Raw genomic sequence first — 18,607 nt, forward strand, 5'->3', positions numbered from 1 at the left:
TTCGTTCCTTTGCTGTTAGAAAATCAGTCGGTGTTGGACTCTTCGTCTTTTAAATTCTTGACAAGAGAAGAGTTTTTAAATGAAAAGAACTAACGAGAAAAAACCAGGGGAAGGAGGGAAAGAGCGAAAATACTCGTGATCTAAACTCTTTTAGGTTAGTTTTCGTTGGAGGCAGTGGTCTTAAGACGATGGTGAAAGAAAGGACTTATTTGTAGAAGGATTGTTTATTTAATCCTTGAACTAAACAAATGACAAACTCAGGTCTCTAGCGTTCCTGTTCGTGGCCTTTAATAACTTGATGGCAATGGTAGAAAGACACACCTGCGTTATATAAGTTTAGTTTTCCCTTCTTTTCCTTTCTCATCCCCTCGTGAAGCGACTCGGCCCCTTTGGTCAGAAAATTCAAGGTGATACAAGTCGTCGTCCGTGACATAGGATCAGGAATCACAATCATCACATTGCACTCTCGTTCTTTAAATTATGTATGAGATTTGATTCTATATAGCTACTTGGTGGCGGTATCCTCTCCTGGACCCAACTTGTATAATGCGTCTAGGAATCCCACAATCAATTTGTCTGCAACGCCAGCAGTTTTAACGCTCCCGGCGACACCATATAGAGCGCTAGTTCCGTCTGGGGATGGTTTAGAATTTGATTCGCTCTTCAACTCTTGCACGGTAGTACGTAAAATGTCGCAGATCTCATCCACAACATGAGCGCTCAATCTCGTGAAGGCCATGTGTAGTGCAACCGGCTTTTGTAGGGCATTGAAATGCCAGCCTTTCTTGGACAACCTGTCAGATAGTTCGTGTATGTTCAAGGTCTTTGAAGAAAATGAAATGACTGAATATCTAGGGTTGCCCATTATATTCAGGTCTGGAATGTTTTCCTGGATGTATTTTTTAAACTTCATTGCTGCACCGACTATTTCTTGGCACGACTCAATGTACCCATTTTCACCCATGTTGACCATAGTGGCCCAACAACCTACGACAATAGCACCAGGCCTGGACCCTGCTAATGTAGGAGAGCCATATAACCCGCCAGTCCAAGCAGGATTTACGTAATACTGATGCATTCGTAAGTCGCTGTTTCTATACATTATAACTGACGAGCCTTTTGGTGCAAATCCATATTTATGAGTGTCACATGATATTGAGGTGACTCCCGGGACTCTAAAGTCAAGTAATGGCAGATTTTTGTAACCAGCCTTTTCCATAAATGAAACAATAAAGGAACCTAGACAACTGTCGACGTGTAAAGGAAGTTTATATTTTTGTGCTATTTTACCCAATCCTTCAATATCATCGGCAATACCATGAGGAAAGTTTGGAGCGGAACCGACCAGTAAAATTGTGTTCTTATTGATGAATTTTTTCACTTTTCCCAGGTCCACTTGATATGTCGTTGGATCTAGCTCCACGTGGCGTAGCTTCATGCCAAAGTAATAAGCAGCTTTGTCAAACCCAGCATGTGCAGTTACGGGAGCAATTATTTCTGGTTCGGTGATTCCACGATGATGAAGGGCATACATTTTAGCGCTCAGACATGCTAAAAGCAAGGATTCTGTACCACCTGAAGTTGTGGTACCACAACCTGTATCAGAAGGGGCATTAAACATTCTTAAAACCATAGAAACCACTTCGGATTCCATTTTACGTACGGCAGGAAAGACATCGGGATGTAATTGATTGGCAACGCAATATTTTTCGTATGCGATTGTTTGTAAGTGGATCAAATCATCACCACCGTGGTAAACGGCACCAGAGACCTTTCCTTCCTTCCATTGGGTATGTGGTATCAAGTCGTTCAATTTATTTAGCTCTTCAATAACATCATCCTGAGGTATCCCATTGGATGGCAACTGTGGGAAATTCATTAACTGAGAGTCCGATCTAATTAGTTCGTCTTCGATCGATTGTTTGACCTTTGTGACTTCCTTTTCTACGGTACCCCTCAAAAATGGTGAGTCCAATAACCAACGAAACAATCTTCTGGAACTATGCTCGTATGTTCTCACTGCTAACCTCACCGGCCCATAAACTTTCAACAGATAAAAAAAATTACTTATTAGCTTGTAACAAAAGATCACAAACAAATAATCCTTCAACATGTTGTACCATGGGGTATTTCTGAGGTAACCATGTATGGCTATTTTTAATTCGTTGATGGTTAGAATCATAAACTGGGCAAAGTCGCCTTCTTCCCTTAGTAAATGAATTGGCATGCCATACCAACCATTAATTGATACTGTTTTATTTGATACTCCACTCATTGTATTAGATGGAAAAATCCCTTTACAGAAGCTAGCCTACTTGCTCGGTAAAGAGGATCTGGAATAGTTATAACGGTTGGAGAGGCAAATTGAGGGTTTTATTTATATGTGTACTGAAAATATACCAATTTTTTCAATCAAAAAACCCCGATGCGGCCGGCCGGTATATATGGTAACTAACATGAAATAATGCACCAGAGTAGTTGATGAAATGTTTCTGAAGAATAAGGCGATAAACGATAGGCAACTGTGTAGATTTAAATATTTGGCCAATCTCTATGTACTTTCTCTTTTTTTCCAGTGTCAAATACTTGTAGAAACAGTCTAATTCATTAAGAAAGTATATAAAATCTCTCTATATTATACAGGCTACTTCTTTTAGGAAACGTCACATTCATGTGTAATTAGGGGTATTGGATCTTGTTGATCTAAACCGTGTACCATTTGCGGCAGCTTTTTCCACCTGGACGTTGTTTTTGTTTTTTAAGTCGTACTGTCGGTTCATTAAGGTTATGTAATTCTTTAAGAATTTGTTTCTTGCTTTAAGCGACTGAAAATCATTCTGTAAACGTTCCAGCTCCTTCTTCAAGCTTTCTGTGGAAAATTTAGTCAGTGGACCATTAACTTCGTTTTCTAAAGACTTCATTGATTCTTGCAAAATTTTCAATGTTTGCGCGGACTCTGCGGCTTTTGAAGATTCTATTTGATATTTGGAACGTAGTTCATCATTGAGCTTTGATTTTTCCGCATTTGCTTGTTGGAGTTCCTTTAACTTATTAAAAAGAGTCGCATTTTTGTCTATGTATTCCTTCAACTTGTCTGCTAAGGCAGATCCCTCTTCCAGATGATTTTCTGATGAAATAGTATTCGAGGGCAATTTGTTGAAATTCTCTAGTTCCTGCCTATTTTTCAGTAAGTGATTTATTTTATTTTGTAGCTTGGTAGATTCTGTCATCGCATGCTTCAACCTTTTTTCAGAGTCATTAATGGATTTTTCCACTTCTTGTTTTTTCTTGAATGTAAGACCAACAGAATTCTTTATTTCGTCCAACTGGTTCTGCCGTTGAGTTTCGTTTAATCGTTTCTCGTACAGTGGAACAGTGCCTTTGGCATACTCGTCCTGTATATCTCGCAATCTTATGACGGCTCTATGCATTAACTCTGTTTGGTAGGTTTTGATATCCAATGGTCCGTCCCAAAGGGGCAATTCTGTAGACGAATATTGCAATTTTGTTAATTGAGGCTGCCAAAACCCAGAATCGCTCGAATCTTTGGAGGCCTCATCTAACGTTATCAAATCCAAAACCGGTAAAATGTTATTGCAATCTTTCCCCTCTAAACAACACTTTACCAATTTAATATAATCAATCTCACAGTTGTTCACCGGAGCATTCCTTGCTTGCAAAAAATATAGTAAGGAGGATTTGATCTCTTCATATTCTTGGCTATCATCGACATGACCGTTATTGCTCAAATGCGACGATTTAACACTTGAATTCTTGATTTCAGAATCTAACAAGTAATGATCTGGAGAATTTTGTACTAATAGCTTTATTATCGGAATATCCTTATTGGCATTATTCCTCAGTACCTGCAAAGCGGGCAATTCAACTTCCAACATTGGATCAAAACTAATTATCATATCTATATCATAGTTAGCCAATAGGTATTGATCGTGTTTGAGATGTTTGGTAGTGGCTAAAAACAGCCAGTCATCCGTATTTATTTTTCTTTTTTTCAGGTTTCTTTTCACTGAGTAATCATAGTCGTCCTTAGAATAACCTGTATAAGAGGTCGAATTGGAATTAGAGCTTGTGCTGCTTACAGAATTTGGTGTTCCATCTTTATTTATTGTGGAATCGACCGTAGGTAGATTAGGGAATTTGTGTTTCTCATTATAAAGAGATGTACCGGAAAGTCTCTTGGTTCTGAATTTCTTGCCTAATATTAAACCTTCTAGCAAATCTAATTCCTTTATGCTGTGTGCGATGATGGCACATTTTATAACTTCGTTTGGTGAGCCCTCTCTGTCTCTAAAGCATATCGAATTAATGAGCTGGTTGAGAACTTGAAACTTGTGGCTCCCAGCAATAGAGCTTTCCGTGGGCTCCATTCTCAAAAGCTGTCGAGGCATATAATGGTCCACTAGAAGGGAAGGATGATTGGCTATTGCTCTTATGTTTGAATCAAAGATATAGGTTAATTGCCTTTGTGATAGCGTTGGATACGGATGTGTTTCAGGGCCAGCAGGTAAGCCGGAAGGCTTGTTCACTGCATCTGCCTGTGGTTCTCCTATTATGCTTGCTTTGAATGACTTGGCGTGCAGGGATATCAAAATTTCTGATAAATCCTTTTGAAATTGGGTTAGCGTTACAGGTAAGTAATAGACTTTTAGTTTCTTAGAATTTTTCCTACTCATGTCGATAGTATTGTATCTATTTTCTTTATTTTTCACACACTAATGAAGCCAAATACTTTTACTACTACTTAAACGCCTTCAATCGTTCTCAATTCTGTCTTTTTAAAAAAAAAAATTTTTTGTTACCTCTCCTTTCTCGATGTTCTACTAGTTGTGGTTACTCTTCTGTGCCGCAATTATGTTATTTTAGTAGGACTGTATTTTTTTTTTTTCTTTTGTTGTCGCTTTTCTTATATATCTATATAACTATTTATTTGGGCTGTAGAGAACTTTCTCAGGAAATATAAACTAGGAGACATTCGTGTAAGCAATGAACCATATACGCCACGGTTAAATTTCAGACGTGCATAAAGTTGATGATTCCTGTCAAGTTAACGACTCATTTTGTACGGTAGACGGGAAAAATACATTTCCTACAATATTCTCTTTTCCGATATTCAGATACTAAAGGAAAAAGTGAAAGTAAGGCTATATGATGAAATGTAGAGGAAACGGAAAGAGGAGATCCTGTGAGGAATAAATAGAGAAACAGCGACGGAAAAATCGATATTTCAGGGCAAAAGCATGAAGGTAAACCATTCAATTTCAAGATTCCGCCCCGCTTCATGGTTCGAAAAGACAAAGATAATCCCACCCCAGGTATACATCTTTAGGAACCTAGAGTATGGACAAGTACTATATTCTCAATTTCCCAACTTTTCGCAAACACAGGTGGATAAGCTGTTTGTGAGACCAAACTGGAGCAACAGAAAGCCATCATTGAGAAGGGACATCTGGAAATGTATGTGTGTAGTGAACTTGCAAAACTATAAGCAGAGTGTCCATCTATACCAGAACCTCTGCCGGTTGAGATACCTCCGTGATGTGGCACAGCGTAAGGAGAGTGACAAGCTAAGAAAAAAGGACTCTAACGGGCACGTCTGGTATAGCGGACAGTATAGACCTACATATTGTCAAGAGGCAGTGGCAGACTTGCGGGAGTCCTTGTTGAAGGTGTTTGAGAATGCCACACCAGCAGAAAAGCAGACAGTACCCGCCAAAAAACCGTCCATATACTGGGAGGACCCATGGAGGATGGGTGACAAGGACAAACATTGGAATTACGATGTGTTCAATGCTCTGGGGCTGGAACACAAGCTTATTCAGCGTGTGGGGAACATTGCGAGGGAAGAAAGCGTTATTCTGAAGGAACTAGCTAAGCTCGAATCACATCCTACAGAGCAGACGGAAGTGTCTTCCCAGTAGAACGCTTCGTCATTAGATATACAAATGCAGGTAGAAAAAAAAACATATATAAGCTCATGTAAATAGTGCAATGCAAACCTTTCTGCCAAATCCCGTTCCACGGAAAAACACGTGCTGTGCGGGTATCCGCAAAAAGAAGATAGGTCAAAACAGGAATACACAGGGCTAGTCTTTATTACTGCCGCTGCTGCTGCTGCCGCTGCTACTGCTGCTGTTGTGTGACTTGAAACGCGTTTTATCCTCCTCACCTTATCGTCATTTCTCTATCTTTTTCACTTGCACAGCTTAATAAGCTTTTCGACCTCCTGTTTCCTATTGTCTTATTCCCTCACCCCGCGTCCTTCTTCGGGCAGTCGCGCTTTTCTCCGGCTTCTGCGGTTTTTCTTAGTCTTTCCGCACCAATTTTCACAGAAAAATTTCTTTTTGGGTTACTAAAAATTTCTTGTTTGCTATTGTCTTGATTTATTTCACTCTTTCTTCATCCTGCTGCGCTGTTGTTGCCGCATTTTTCGTTTCGTGTTTTGGGATTATAAAAGAAGTAACGATTTACATATCTTCTATTCCCTTGCATTTACTCCGGGTCTTCGTCTTTACTGTTTGGTCTGGGTATTTCTAACATTCTAGTCCGAAGAGGGTGTATACGAAAAGAAAATATACGATGAACGTAACATCGAATGCAACTGCAGCCGGTTCCTTTCCACTAGCATTTGGTCTCAAGACCTCATTTGGGTTTATGCACTATGCCAAGGCCCCTGCCATTAATTTACGCCCCAAGGAATCCTTGCTGCCGGAAATGAGTGATGGTGTGCTGGCCTTGGTTGCGCCGGTTGTTGCCTACTGGGCGTTGTCTGGTATATTCCATGTAATAGACACTTTCCATCTGGCTGAGAAGTACAGAATTCATCCGAGCGAAGAGGTTGCCAAGAGGAACAAGGCGTCGAGAATGCATGTTTTCCTTGAAGTGATTCTACAACATATCATACAGACCATTGTTGGCCTTATCTTTATGCACTTCGAGCCGATCTACATGACTGGGTTTGAAGAAAATGCCATGTGGAAGCTTCGTGCAGACCTTCCTCGGATTATTCCAGATGCCGCTATTTATTACGGCTATATGTACGGAATGTCCGCTTTGAAGATCTTTGCAGGCTTTTTATTCGTTGATACATGGCAATACTTTTTGCATAGATTGATGCATATGAATAAGACCTTATACAAATGGTTCCACTCTGTTCATCATGAACTATACGTGCCATATGCTTACGGTGCTCTTTTCAACAATCCTGTTGAGGGCTTCTTGTTAGATACTTTGGGAACCGGTATTGCCATGACGTTAACTCATTTGACTCACAGAGAGCAAATCATTCTTTTTACCTTTGCCACCATGAAGACTGTCGATGACCACTGTGGGTATGCTTTGCCACTTGACCCATTCCAATGGCTTTTCCCTAATAACGCTGTCTATCACGATATCCACCACCAGCAATTTGGTATCAAGACGAACTTTGCTCAACCATTTTTCACTTTCTGGGACAATTTGTTCCAAACTAACTTTAAAGGGTTTGAAGAATATCAAAAGAAGCAAAGACGTGTCACCATCGACAAGTACAAAGAGTTTTTGCAAGAGAGAGAATTGGAAAAGAAGGAGAAACTCAAAAACTTCAAAGCTATGAATGCTGCTGAAAATGAAGTAAAGAAAGAGAAATAACCCTTTTGCATACCTCCCGTTCAATTGCTGGGTAAAGGCAATGTCTCCGACTTCCCACGTTTGTATTTATTATCCATTTATATACATCAAGACATATTATTAAGTGTATAGGCGTGACTTTGACTATATATTTGATTTGTAACGAAAGAATACATCAAAATTCAACTATGAAATGGTTATTATTGTGCATGCACATCTTGAATTATCAAAAAGGTCTTAAATGTTCTTCGGACTTTCTTGAAATCTTCGAAAACTGATGAGAATTCTTCATTATTTTTTTTTTTCTTCTTTTATTATTTTTTATGTTTATTCCATATATACACTTATAATTTTTTTTTTTGCGATTAATATAAGTTTGCCTGGATACACGAACATATATATGATTAAAATGGTTGTCTCGAACAAAAAAATTCACTTTTTAGAGGGGTTTCTTATTTATTCGTATATGTACGTAATTTTGATGTTTAGGAAAAATTCACGGAAAAGAATATATATTTGAACAGAATCAAAAATTAGGAGGGAGGCAAAGAAAGTAACATCAAACGAGTTGAGCATATCCAACTATATTATTAACGTTAAATGCTGTCCTCTAAGACCTTATTCAGTTTTTGAATCTTTGTAGAAATGCTTAAGTCAACAGTCTTGTCACCAAGTTCTACAATCAAACCACCCTTAATCTCTGGCTTAACCACGTTTTCCAGCTTCAAAGATTTACCTTGCCCCACCAATTTGGAGGCGCTCAAAGCTTTTTCAATCCTCTTGAAAGATTTAGGATCCAATGGTTCAGCACTAGTCACTGTACCTTTAAGTAACCCGTTGTGAGCATCGTTTAAAACGCCAAAGTCAGACGCAATTTTTTCAAAACATCCCAGTCTGTTATTTTCGGAAAGAACCTTCAATAGGTTAACGACATAACCATCCAAATTCTTGTGAGTCTCCACGATGGCATCAATGACAGAATTTCTGTCCTTCAATGACAATGCAGGATTCAGTAATAAGTGACCTAATTTTGGATTCTTTTTGACTGTGCTTTCAACTTTTTGCAAAGATTGAAAGGCAGCATCAATAGAGGAGTTCTTTGCAGCGGCCTGATATAAAGCTGTTGCGTAAGTGCCCTCAACACCGAACAATCTCACCGGTGGGGGAGCAGCAGCTTTGGAAGCAGCAGCTCTTAAGCTTGATGCAAATGACCTGGTAAAGACTCTATTAAACATGATTGTCCACGGTTTAAAAATAATGCGGTAACTTGCTAATCGGTTCTTACTCTGCGGAAAAATATCTCAATGCCACAGTAGCCTGCTTAAATTTCCAAGTTGACTGAATTTTGTTTTCAATGAGATAAAAACTAGAAATACTGTACACAAAGTTAACAATTGGCGTTTGAAATTGTTCCTAGATAATTGAAAGTTTTACTATCTCGCCAAAAGATCACTTCATTATCTTTAATTCCTTGTTTTTCCCACCCGGGCCCGGGTAAATGATATTTCAAATATCAGCATCTTATTGGCCAGCACCGTCTCTCGAAAGTGTCCACTTTATGACGACGGCATAAAATATAACGATTTATTGGACGTAAGTAGTTTTATAAGTTACTAAACCAAGATTATTCCGGCAAAAAAATGAACTTTAAGAGATATCTGAGCGCTTCGTATTTCTTGGTAGTCCCTTATAATGTACTACATTTATGTAGACCAGGTTTGCAGCCAGATCTTACGGGAAAGAGATTTTACGGCTCCCAGTCCGAGCTTTTCCATATACTACTCTAATATACAATGCATTCTTAGATTTCTTAACTGCTGCATATGCTGTCTTTGGTCCTTTGCAAGCCTATTACTGCGGATTTAAGTTTTTTCCACTGATCGTTACCCGAATTTATGGGTTCTGAAAAATTAGAAGATGGAAAATTTTTCAATACGCGATGAGATGAGATAATTGTATATATGTAGTCGCATCTTGATAGGTATGCAGCGTACCATACATTGAGTAACAATAAGCACTGTTACCAATAAATATAGAGCAAAAAAAGATGGAAAAATCACTAGCGGATCAAATTTCCGATATCGCCATTAAACCGGTCAATAAAGACTTCGATATTGAAGATGAGGAAAATGCATCTTTATTTCAACACAATGAAAAAAATGGAGAAAGTGATTTAAGCGACTATGGAAATAGCAACACAGAAGAAACCAAGAAGGCGCACTATTTGGAGGTGGAAAAGTCTAAGTTAAGAGCAGAAAAAGGTTTAGAACTAAACGATCCAAAATATACAGGTGTTAAAGGTTCAAGACAAGCATTATATGAAGAAGTTTCCGAGAATGAGGACGAAGAAGAAGAAGAAGAAGAGGAAGAAGAAAAAGAGGAAGATGCTCTTTCATTCAGGACAGATTCTGAAGATGAAGAAGTAGAGATTGATGAAGAAGAATCAGACGCGGACGGCGGTGAAACGGAGGAGGCTCAACAGAAAAGGCATGCACTATCGAAACTAATTCAACAAGAGACTAAACAAGCTATTAACAAACTGTCTCAATCAGTTCAAAGAGATGCTTCGAAGGGTTATTCCATTTTACAACAGACAAAATTATTTGACAACATCATTGATTTGAGAATAAAACTACAAAAAGCTGTAATTGCAGCAAATAAGCTCCCATTAACTACAGAGTCCTGGGAAGAGGCTAAAATGGATGATTCAGAGGAAACAAAGCGTTTGCTGAAGGAAAACGAAAAACTGTTCAATAATTTATTCAATCGGTTGATAAATTTCAGAATAAAATTCCAACTTGGCGATCATATCACTCAAAATGAAGAGGTGGCGAAGCATAAATTGTCCAAAAAAAGATCTCTCAAAGAGCTTTACCAAGAAACTAATAGCTTAGACTCAGAACTAAAAGAGTACAGGACTGCCGTATTAAACAAGTGGTCTACCAAAGTTTCTTCTGCATCAGGTAACGCTGCTTTATCATCTAACAAATTCAAAGCTATCAACTTACCTGCAGATGTACAAGTCGAAAACCAATTATCCGATATGTCCCGTTTGATGAAAAGAACAAAGTTGAACAGGAGAAACATAACGCCTTTGTATTTCCAAAAAGACTGTGCTAATGGCAGGCTACCAGAATTGATTTCTCCCGTTGTCAAAGATAGTGTTGATGACAATGAGAATTCGGATGATGGGCTTGATATCCCGAAAAACTATGACCCAAGAAGAAAGGATAACAATGCCATTGACATTACCGAAAACCCATATGTTTTTGATGACGAAGATTTTTACCGTGTTTTACTAAACGATTTAATTGACAAAAAGATTTCCAACGCTCACAATTCTGAAAGTGCAGCAATTACAATCACCTCAACTAATGCTCGTTCGAACAACAAGCTAAAGAAGAATATCGATACTAAGGCTTCCAAGGGTAGGAAATTGAACTACTCAGTTCAAGATCCAATTGCGAATTATGAAGCCCCCATCACATCCGGATACAAATGGTCAGACGACCAAATCGATGAATTCTTTGCGGGATTGTTAGGTCAACGAGTGAACTTTAATGAAAATGAGGATGAGGAACAACATGCCAGAATAGAAAATGACGAAGAATTAGAGGCTGTTAAAAACGATGATATCCAAATCTTTGGTTGAATATACATTTATTTTAAATACGCACAACTCATTTAATTTAGGGCTTATAAGTAGATAGAAGGATTTTAACGGATCACAAAAAGTAGCTGTTAACAACTACCTTTTTTTTGAGTTAAGAACACTAATGTGGATTAGGAAGAAACAGCTGCTCTGCACAATTCTTCAAAAAAACAAAACATGCTTAATGTGTCATTATTTAACCTGGAAATATAAAGGTAGTGTTTTATATAAGAAATATCATTAAGGGAATCCTCTATAACTTTTTAGTTCGTTTCAACGAGGTGGGAATGCCAAATTTTCTCTATGAGCGACATATTCGCTGTCATTATAGCCCAATTCCTCTTCGATTTGGTCACTGTGCAAACCTTTAATTTTAGTTAATTCAGAACTCGTGTAATTGCATCTTGCCTTGCCTACTGTTTGCAAGGGAAAATCTGGATCTAACGTGCCATCTGGTAACTTTTTACCAACTTTTATGTCAACACATTCTAACTCATGGAAAGTGCCCTGAACATCAATAACACCTGCTGGCAATAATCCCGCCTTATTTTTCCTTGTTAAGGCTGCGTACGCACCTTGGTCTATAACAACAGCGCCTTTAGAGACAAGACCGTGTAAAATCCAAAACTCTCTATTCTTTAGATGGTGTTTATTATCATTAGCAATGAACTTCGTATGTAGTGGAACGTTAAGAGCCTTTAATTTCTCAAATTCTCTTTTTTGCAAATCCGTTAAATCGCCATTATATGCTTGTTTAACTTTATTTTCATCGTCAAGTTCTAGAGTTTGCATATACTCGACAATTCTACCTATATTCGCAGGTGTATCGCTTTTCATGATCAACGTATGAACACCGGCATTCGTTGCCAAATCTGCAGCAACCAATTTAGTTTCCATACCACCGGTCCCAACGTCAGAACCTGAACCACCAGCAGTATTCACACCGGGCAAACCCTTTGAGAGATCTGGGACAACTAAGATCGGCATGGCATCTGGGTTTGTCCTTGGATTATCAGTATACAAACAGTCAACATCTGTCAGTAAGAAAAGATAATCTGCATGGATTAAAGCAGAAGTAATTGCTGATAAAGTGTCATTGTCACCAAATTTGATTTCTCTAACAGATAGTGTGTCGTTTTCATTCACAATGGGAATAACGCCCATGTTCAACAATTCATTAATTGTGTTTTGAGCGTTCTTATATTGGGTCCAGTCCAGAATATCATTTCTGGTCAATAGAATTTGAGCGATACGTTGATCAAATTGCGAAAACAGAAGATCCCATCTCCCGATCAATCTACCCTGCCCAATAGCTGCGATGGCCTGAACTTCTGCTAAATGTTTTGGTCTTTTATTCATACGCATAGTCCTCAAACCAACAGCAATACCACCACTGGACACGATGATAACTTTGTGTCCCATTCTTCTCAATTTGACTACAGTTTCGACAATAAGCGACATGATAGCTAACTTAGGTTCTTTGGTTTTTTCATCTACTAGCGATGAAGAGCCTAATTTGATCACTATAGTATACGATTTACTCTCATTAGCATCCTTCATTTTCGCGTTCTTATGACTATATTACAGTAGCTGATAAAATGACCTAAACTATGCCTATCTTTGAAGCAACTAGACATTAATCTTGAAAGACCGTTTTGATGGATGAATAATTCATCGAGAAAGCATTAGTTCGCTGATGTAATTTTTCATTTCCTGCCATCATGCGATGTGTGGGTGCTATTTATTTTCAATTCCTTTACCAAGGTACCTGATAGTGTCATAAATAAATAAATTTAGACCAAAATGTAACCATTGATAAGTGAGAGTCTTAAATTTAACATGTTCATACTTTAACTGGTGCTCAACCGATATATTATGATTCACTGTGCCACTGACCAGCCCTATTAGTGACATTTTGTGCTTCCTCATCCCGTCGGCTCCCAATAAGACAACGTAGTAAGTGATCTTAATATAAGGTAAGTTCGAGGTGACATATTTCACAGAGCAGCGTTAAAGCAATCATATGTAAATTGAGGAAGATCACCGTCCCTTGAACACTTCACTGATTAAAACTATCAGGTACTAACCTAGATTCGCTTTTTACTCTAGCTACTGGCCCTATGAATGTATATGATGATGTGCTTGACGCTACTGTTGTGTCTCATTCATTAGCAACACATTTTACTACTTCAGATTATGAGGAGCTCTTAGTGGTGCGAACAAATATCCTTTCTGTCTACAGGCCTACTAGGGATGGTAAACTGTATTTGACTGATGAGTTTAAGTTTCATGGCTTGATCACCGATATAGGCCTCATTCCCCAAAAAGACAGTCCGTTAAGTTGCCTGCTTTTATGCACAGGCGTCGCTAAAATCTCTATTTTAAAGTTCAACACGCTAACAAACTCAATCGATACCCTAAGCCTGCATTACTACGAAGGAAAGTTCAAGGGTAAATCGTTGGTAGAGCTGGCCAAAATTTCCACCTTGAGAATGGATCCTGGAAGTTCTTGTGCCTTACTGTTCAATAATGACATTATCGCTTTTCTACCCTTCCATGTCAATAAAAATGACGACGATGAGGAGGAAGAAGATGAGGACGAGAACATAGACGATAGTGAATTAATCCATAGCATGAATCAAAAATCCCAAGGGACGAATACTTTCAATAAGAGGAAGAGAACCAAGTTAGGTGACAAGTTCACGGCTCCAAGCGTGGTATTGGTAGCGAGTGAGTTGTACGAAGGCGCCAAAAATATCATAGATATTCAGTTCTTGAAAAATTTTACTAAACCAACGATAGCGCTCTTATACCAACCAAAGCTTGTTTGGGCAGGAAACACCACCATTTCAAAACTCCCTACACAATACGTTATACTCACATTAAATATCCAGCCTGCAGAAAGTGCCACCAAGATTGAATCAACCACAATAGCATTTGTCAAGGAACTGCCTTGGGATCTACACACCATTGTACCTGTTTCGAATGGTGCTATCATTGTGGGAACCAATGAACTGGCATTTCTAGATAATACTGGCGTTTTACAATCGACAGTATTATTAAACTCATTTGCTGATAAAGAGTTACAGAAAACAAAAATTATCAACAATTCTTCATTGGAAATTATGTTCAGGGAGAAAAACACTACGTCAATTTGGATACCTTCGTCCAAGAGCAAAAACGGAGGAAGTAATAATGACGAAACACTACTACTTATGGACTTGAAATCCAATATATACTATATCCAAATGGAAGCAGAGGGCAGGTTACTGATTAAATTCGATATTTTCAAGCTACCTATAGTCAATGATCTTTTGAAGGAGAACTCCAATCCAAAATGTATAACACGTTTGAATGCCACCAATTCAAACAAAAATATGGACTTATTTATTGGGTTTGGTTCAGGAAATGCTTTGGTTCTCAGATTGAATAATTTGAAATCTACCATTGAAACAAGAGAAGCACACAATCCATCTTCAGGTACAAATAGTTTGATGGATATCAATGACGACGATGATGAGGAAATGGACGATTTATACGCCGATGAAGCTCCTGAAAATGGACTAACAACTAATGATTCCAAAGGCACTGTGGAAACTGTTCAACCTTTCGATATCGAACTGTTATCATCTCTAAGGAATGTTGGTCCCATCACATCGTTAACTGTAGGTAAGGTATCTTCCATTGATGATGTGGTAAAAGGACTACCAAATCCAAACAAAAACGAGTATTCGCTAGTTGCCACATCGGGAAATGGTTCAGGTTCTCATTTGACCGTCATACAGACTAGTGTTCAACCGGAAATTGAATTAGCATTGAAATTTATCAGTATAACACAAATCTGGAATCTGAAGATCAAAGGAAGAGATAGGTACTTAATAACTACTGATTCCACAAAATCCCGGAGTGACATATATGAAAGTGACAATAACTTCAAACTTCATAAGGGCGGCCGTTTAAGAAGAGATGCTACTACAGTTTACATTTCAATGTTTGGTGAAGAAAAAAGAATAATACAAGTCACCACCAATCACTTATATTTATATGATACACATTTTAGACGTCTCACCACAATTAAATTTGACTACGAAGTTATTCATGTTTCCGTCATGGATCCGTATATACTAGTTACCGTATCAAGGGGTGATATTAAGATATTTGAATTGGAGGAAAAGAATAAAAGAAAATTGTTAAAAGTTGATTTGCCAGAAATTTTGAATGAAATGGTTATTACATCTGGTTTGATTTTGAAAAGCAATATGTGTAATGAATTTTTGATTGGGTTGAGTAAGTCTCAAGAAGAACAGTTATTGTTTACATTTGTTACTGCAGATAACCAAATTATCTTTTTTACTAAAGACCATAATGACAGAATCTTTCAACTAAATGGTGTTGACCAATTAAATGAATCTTTATACATTAGCACTTATCAACTGGGCGATGAGATCGTCCCTGATCCATCGATTAAACAAGTAATGATAAACAAACTGGGCCATGACAATAAAGAAGAATACCTGACAATATTAACCTTCGGAGGAGAGATTTACCAATATAGAAAATTACCACAAAGACGTAGTAGATTTTATAGAAACGTTACAAGAAATGATCTAGCTATTACTGGTGCTCCTGACAATGCATACGCCAAGGGTGTTAGTTCCATCGAAAGAATCATGCATTACTTTCCCGATTACAACGGTTATTCGGTAATATTTGTAACCGGTAGCGTTCCATACATATTAATAAAAGAAGATGATTCCACACCGAAGATTTTCAAATTCGGAAACATACCATTGGTTTCAGTCACTCCCTGGAGCGAGCGTTCAGTCATGTGTGTAGATGATATTAAAAACGCCAGAGTTTACACACTAACTACTGACAATATGTACTATGGTAACAAATTACCATTGAAACAGATAAAGATCAGCAATGTGCTTGATGACTACAAAACTCTGCAAAAACTAGTCTATCATGAAAGGGCTCAATTGTTTCTTGTATCTTATTGCAAGCGGGTTCCTTACGAAGCATTAGGAGAAGATGGCGAAAAAGTAATTGGTTATGACGAGAATGTTCCTCATGCGGAAGGATTTCAAAGTGGAATTTTACTCATTAATCCAAAAAGTTGGAAGGTCATTGATAAAATCGACTTTCCAAAGAATTCTGTCGTCAATGAAATGAGATCCTCTATGATTCAAATTAATTCAAAAACTAAGAGGAAAAGAGAATACATTATAGCCGGTGTTGCCAATGCCACCACTGAAGACACTCCACCAACTGGCGCTTTCCATATTTATGATGTGATAGAAGTTGTTCCCGAACCTGGTAAACCTGATACCAATTATAAGCTCAAGGAAATTTTTCAAGAAGAGGTCAGTGGTACTGTATCTACTGTTTGTGAGGTTAGTGGAAGATTCATGATTAGTCAAAGCCAAAAAGTTCTAGTAAGAGATATCCAAGAAGATAATTCCGTCATACCAGTGGCATTTTTGGATATTCCTGTTTTCGTTACGGATTCTAAAAGCTTTGGTAATCTTTTGATAATTGGTGACGCTATGCAGGGGTTCCAATTTATTGGTTTTGACGCAGAACCATACAGGATGATTTCATTGGGCAGAAGTATGTCGAAATTTCAAACAATGTCGCTAGAGTTTTTAGTGAACGGAGGGGATATGTATTTTGCGGCAACAGATGCTGACAGAAATGTTCATGTTTTAAAATATGCGCCAGATGAACCCAACTCTCTTTCGGGTCAACGTTTAGTCCACTGCTCCAGTTTCACGTTGCATTCCACCAATAGTTGTATGATGCTTTTACCAAGAAACGAGGAATTTGGCTCTCCTCAAGTGCCATCGTTTCAAAACGTTGGTGGCCAAGTGGATGGGTCAGTCTTCAAGATAGTTCCTTTAAGTGAGGAAAAATACAGAAGACTTTATGTGATTCAACAACAAATCATCGATCGAGAATTACAGCTAGGTGGTTTAAACCCTCGCATGGAAAGATTGGCCAACGACTTTTATCAGATGGGTCACTCTATGAGGCCTATGCTTGATTTCAACGTTATACGGAGGTTCTGTGGATTAGCTATTGATAGACGGAAAAGCATTGCGCAGAAAGCAGGAAGACATGCGCATTTTGAAGCATGGAGAGATATCATAAATATTGAATTTTCAATGAGATCTTTATGCCAGGGTAAGTGAACAATACATATAAAGGATATTTAATGCTAACTAGCCCGATATATACATCTATCTATCACTAGGCATTCGAGTAGTGAATAAGAACCACTACTTGAAACACTAGATTTGTAACAATAACGCATGTATCATCGTACATTTTCGGAACTATTTACGTAACGCGGGGATGAGGAAAAAGTTACTTTTTGCACAGCAAAAAAAACAAATAAAGAACAGTTAGTGAAATAAAGCAAAAGTGCAAACGGTGCCTTTAATCAAAGACTTTGCAGGAACATAAACAAGTGCACTAAAGAAGGTCCAATTTAAATATGCCAGCTAAAAAAAGGACTAGAAAGACAGTGAAAAAAACCGTATCATTCTCCGATGACACAACATTAACAACGCACCAAAATCGTGAGAAAAAGAACGTAGATCATGATCGTCCACCTGTGTATGTGAGGAAAACCCCTCTGATGACATTTCCATACCATTTAGTAGCACTACTTTATTACTACGTTTTTGTATCTTCAAATTTCAATACGGTGAAGTTGCTAAGTTTTTTGATTCCTACACAAGTTGCTTATTTAGTTTTACAATTCAATAAATGCACAGTTTACGGTAACAAAATCATTAAGATCAATTACTCATTGACCATTATTTGTCTAGGTGTTACATTTTTGTTGAGCTTTCCCACAATGTTATTAACTATATTATTTGGTGCGCCATTAATGGACTTATTGTGGGAAACCTGGCTGTTGTCACTGCATTTTGCATTTTTAGCATACCCTGCAGTTTATTCTGTATTTAATTGTGATTTCAAAGTGGGATTATGGAAGAAGTATTTTATCTTTATCGTTGTAGGGGGTTGGATTAGTTGTGTTGTCATTCCTTTGGATTGGGATAGAGATTGGCAGAATTGGCCAATTCCTATTGTTGTTGGAGGTTATTTGGGCGCTTTGGTGGGCTATACTATCGGTGCCTATATATAATATCGGTAATTTAAAAATTTGTATATAAAAAAATATAAGTATGATAGAGGTAACATAAACTGGTCCTATGCACAATTGAAAAATCTATGACAAAAACTAAATGATCTTTATACCAAACCCACCTATATGCTATTTGTACCATCTTAAAAGAAGGTAATAACTTCCATACA

At 37.9% G+C, this 18,607-nt stretch overlaps 9 protein-coding genes across 9 annotated transcripts, besides 1 other annotated feature; 5 read left to right on the forward strand and 4 right to left on the reverse strand.

Annotated features, from left to right (window-relative positions):
- Nucleotides 1-505: 505 nt before the first annotated feature.
- On the reverse strand, nucleotides 506-2,275 carry DPL1 (sphinganine-1-phosphate aldolase DPL1; the record flags this gene model as incomplete). The annotated part of the gene is made up of 1 exon (NM_001180602.1): nucleotides 506-2,275. One exon carries the CDS (start codon nucleotides 2,273-2,275, stop codon nucleotides 506-508), a length of 1,770 nt encoding a protein of 589 aa, NP_010580.1.
- Nucleotides 2,276-2,669: 394 nt separating this feature from the next.
- Nucleotides 2,670-4,694, reverse strand: HDA2 (Hda2p; the record flags this gene model as incomplete). The annotated part of the gene is made up of 1 exon (NM_001180603.3): nucleotides 2,670-4,694. The coding sequence occupies one exon, from the start codon at nucleotides 4,692-4,694 to the stop codon at nucleotides 2,670-2,672; it is 2,025 nt and encodes a 674-aa protein (NP_010581.3).
- A 564-nt stretch (nucleotides 4,695-5,258) lies between these two features.
- Nucleotides 5,259-5,939, forward strand: MHR1 (mitochondrial 54S ribosomal protein MHR1; the record flags this gene model as incomplete). The annotated part of the gene is made up of 1 exon (NM_001180604.3): nucleotides 5,259-5,939. One exon carries the CDS (start codon nucleotides 5,259-5,261, stop codon nucleotides 5,937-5,939), a length of 681 nt encoding a protein of 226 aa, NP_010582.3.
- Nucleotides 5,940-6,597: 658 nt separating this feature from the next.
- SUR2 (sphingosine hydroxylase) lies at nucleotides 6,598-7,647 on the forward strand (the record flags this gene model as incomplete). Its single annotated transcript, NM_001180605.1, has 1 exon — nucleotides 6,598-7,647. One exon carries the CDS (start codon nucleotides 6,598-6,600, stop codon nucleotides 7,645-7,647), a length of 1,050 nt encoding a protein of 349 aa, NP_010583.1.
- A 240-nt stretch (nucleotides 7,648-7,887) lies between these two features.
- Nucleotides 7,888-7,998: an origin of replication (ARS431; Autonomously Replicating Sequence).
- A 224-nt stretch (nucleotides 7,999-8,222) lies between these two features.
- Nucleotides 8,223-8,861, reverse strand: ATP5 (F1F0 ATP synthase subunit 5; the record flags this gene model as incomplete). The annotated part of the gene is made up of 1 exon (NM_001180606.1): nucleotides 8,223-8,861. The coding sequence occupies one exon, from the start codon at nucleotides 8,859-8,861 to the stop codon at nucleotides 8,223-8,225; it is 639 nt and encodes a 212-aa protein (NP_010584.1).
- An 812-nt stretch (nucleotides 8,862-9,673) lies between these two features.
- On the forward strand, nucleotides 9,674-11,278 carry BFR2 (rRNA-processing protein BFR2; the record flags this gene model as incomplete). Its single annotated transcript, NM_001180607.3, has 1 exon — nucleotides 9,674-11,278. The coding sequence occupies one exon, from the start codon at nucleotides 9,674-9,676 to the stop codon at nucleotides 11,276-11,278; it is 1,605 nt and encodes a 534-aa protein (NP_010585.3).
- Nucleotides 11,279-11,551: 273 nt separating this feature from the next.
- On the reverse strand, nucleotides 11,552-12,838 carry PRO1 (glutamate 5-kinase; the record flags this gene model as incomplete). The annotated part of the gene is made up of 1 exon (NM_001180608.3): nucleotides 11,552-12,838. The coding sequence occupies one exon, from the start codon at nucleotides 12,836-12,838 to the stop codon at nucleotides 11,552-11,554; it is 1,287 nt and encodes a 428-aa protein (NP_010586.3).
- A 560-nt stretch (nucleotides 12,839-13,398) lies between these two features.
- On the forward strand, nucleotides 13,399-17,472 carry CFT1 (cleavage/polyadenylation factor CFT1; the record flags this gene model as incomplete). Its single annotated transcript, NM_001180609.1, has 1 exon — nucleotides 13,399-17,472. The coding sequence occupies one exon, from the start codon at nucleotides 13,399-13,401 to the stop codon at nucleotides 17,470-17,472; it is 4,074 nt and encodes a 1,357-aa protein (NP_010587.1).
- Nucleotides 17,473-17,777: 305 nt separating this feature from the next.
- GPI11 (mannose-ethanolamine phosphotransferase GPI11) lies at nucleotides 17,778-18,437 on the forward strand (the record flags this gene model as incomplete). The annotated part of the gene is made up of 1 exon (NM_001180610.1): nucleotides 17,778-18,437. The coding sequence occupies one exon, from the start codon at nucleotides 17,778-17,780 to the stop codon at nucleotides 18,435-18,437; it is 660 nt and encodes a 219-aa protein (NP_010588.1).
- Nucleotides 18,438-18,607: the final 170 nt, after the last annotated feature.

This window comes from Saccharomyces cerevisiae, chromosome IV (genome assembly GCF_000146045.2).
Source record: "Saccharomyces cerevisiae S288C chromosome IV, complete sequence".
Lineage (NCBI taxonomy): Eukaryota > Fungi > Ascomycota > Saccharomycetes > Saccharomycetales > Saccharomycetaceae > Saccharomyces > Saccharomyces cerevisiae.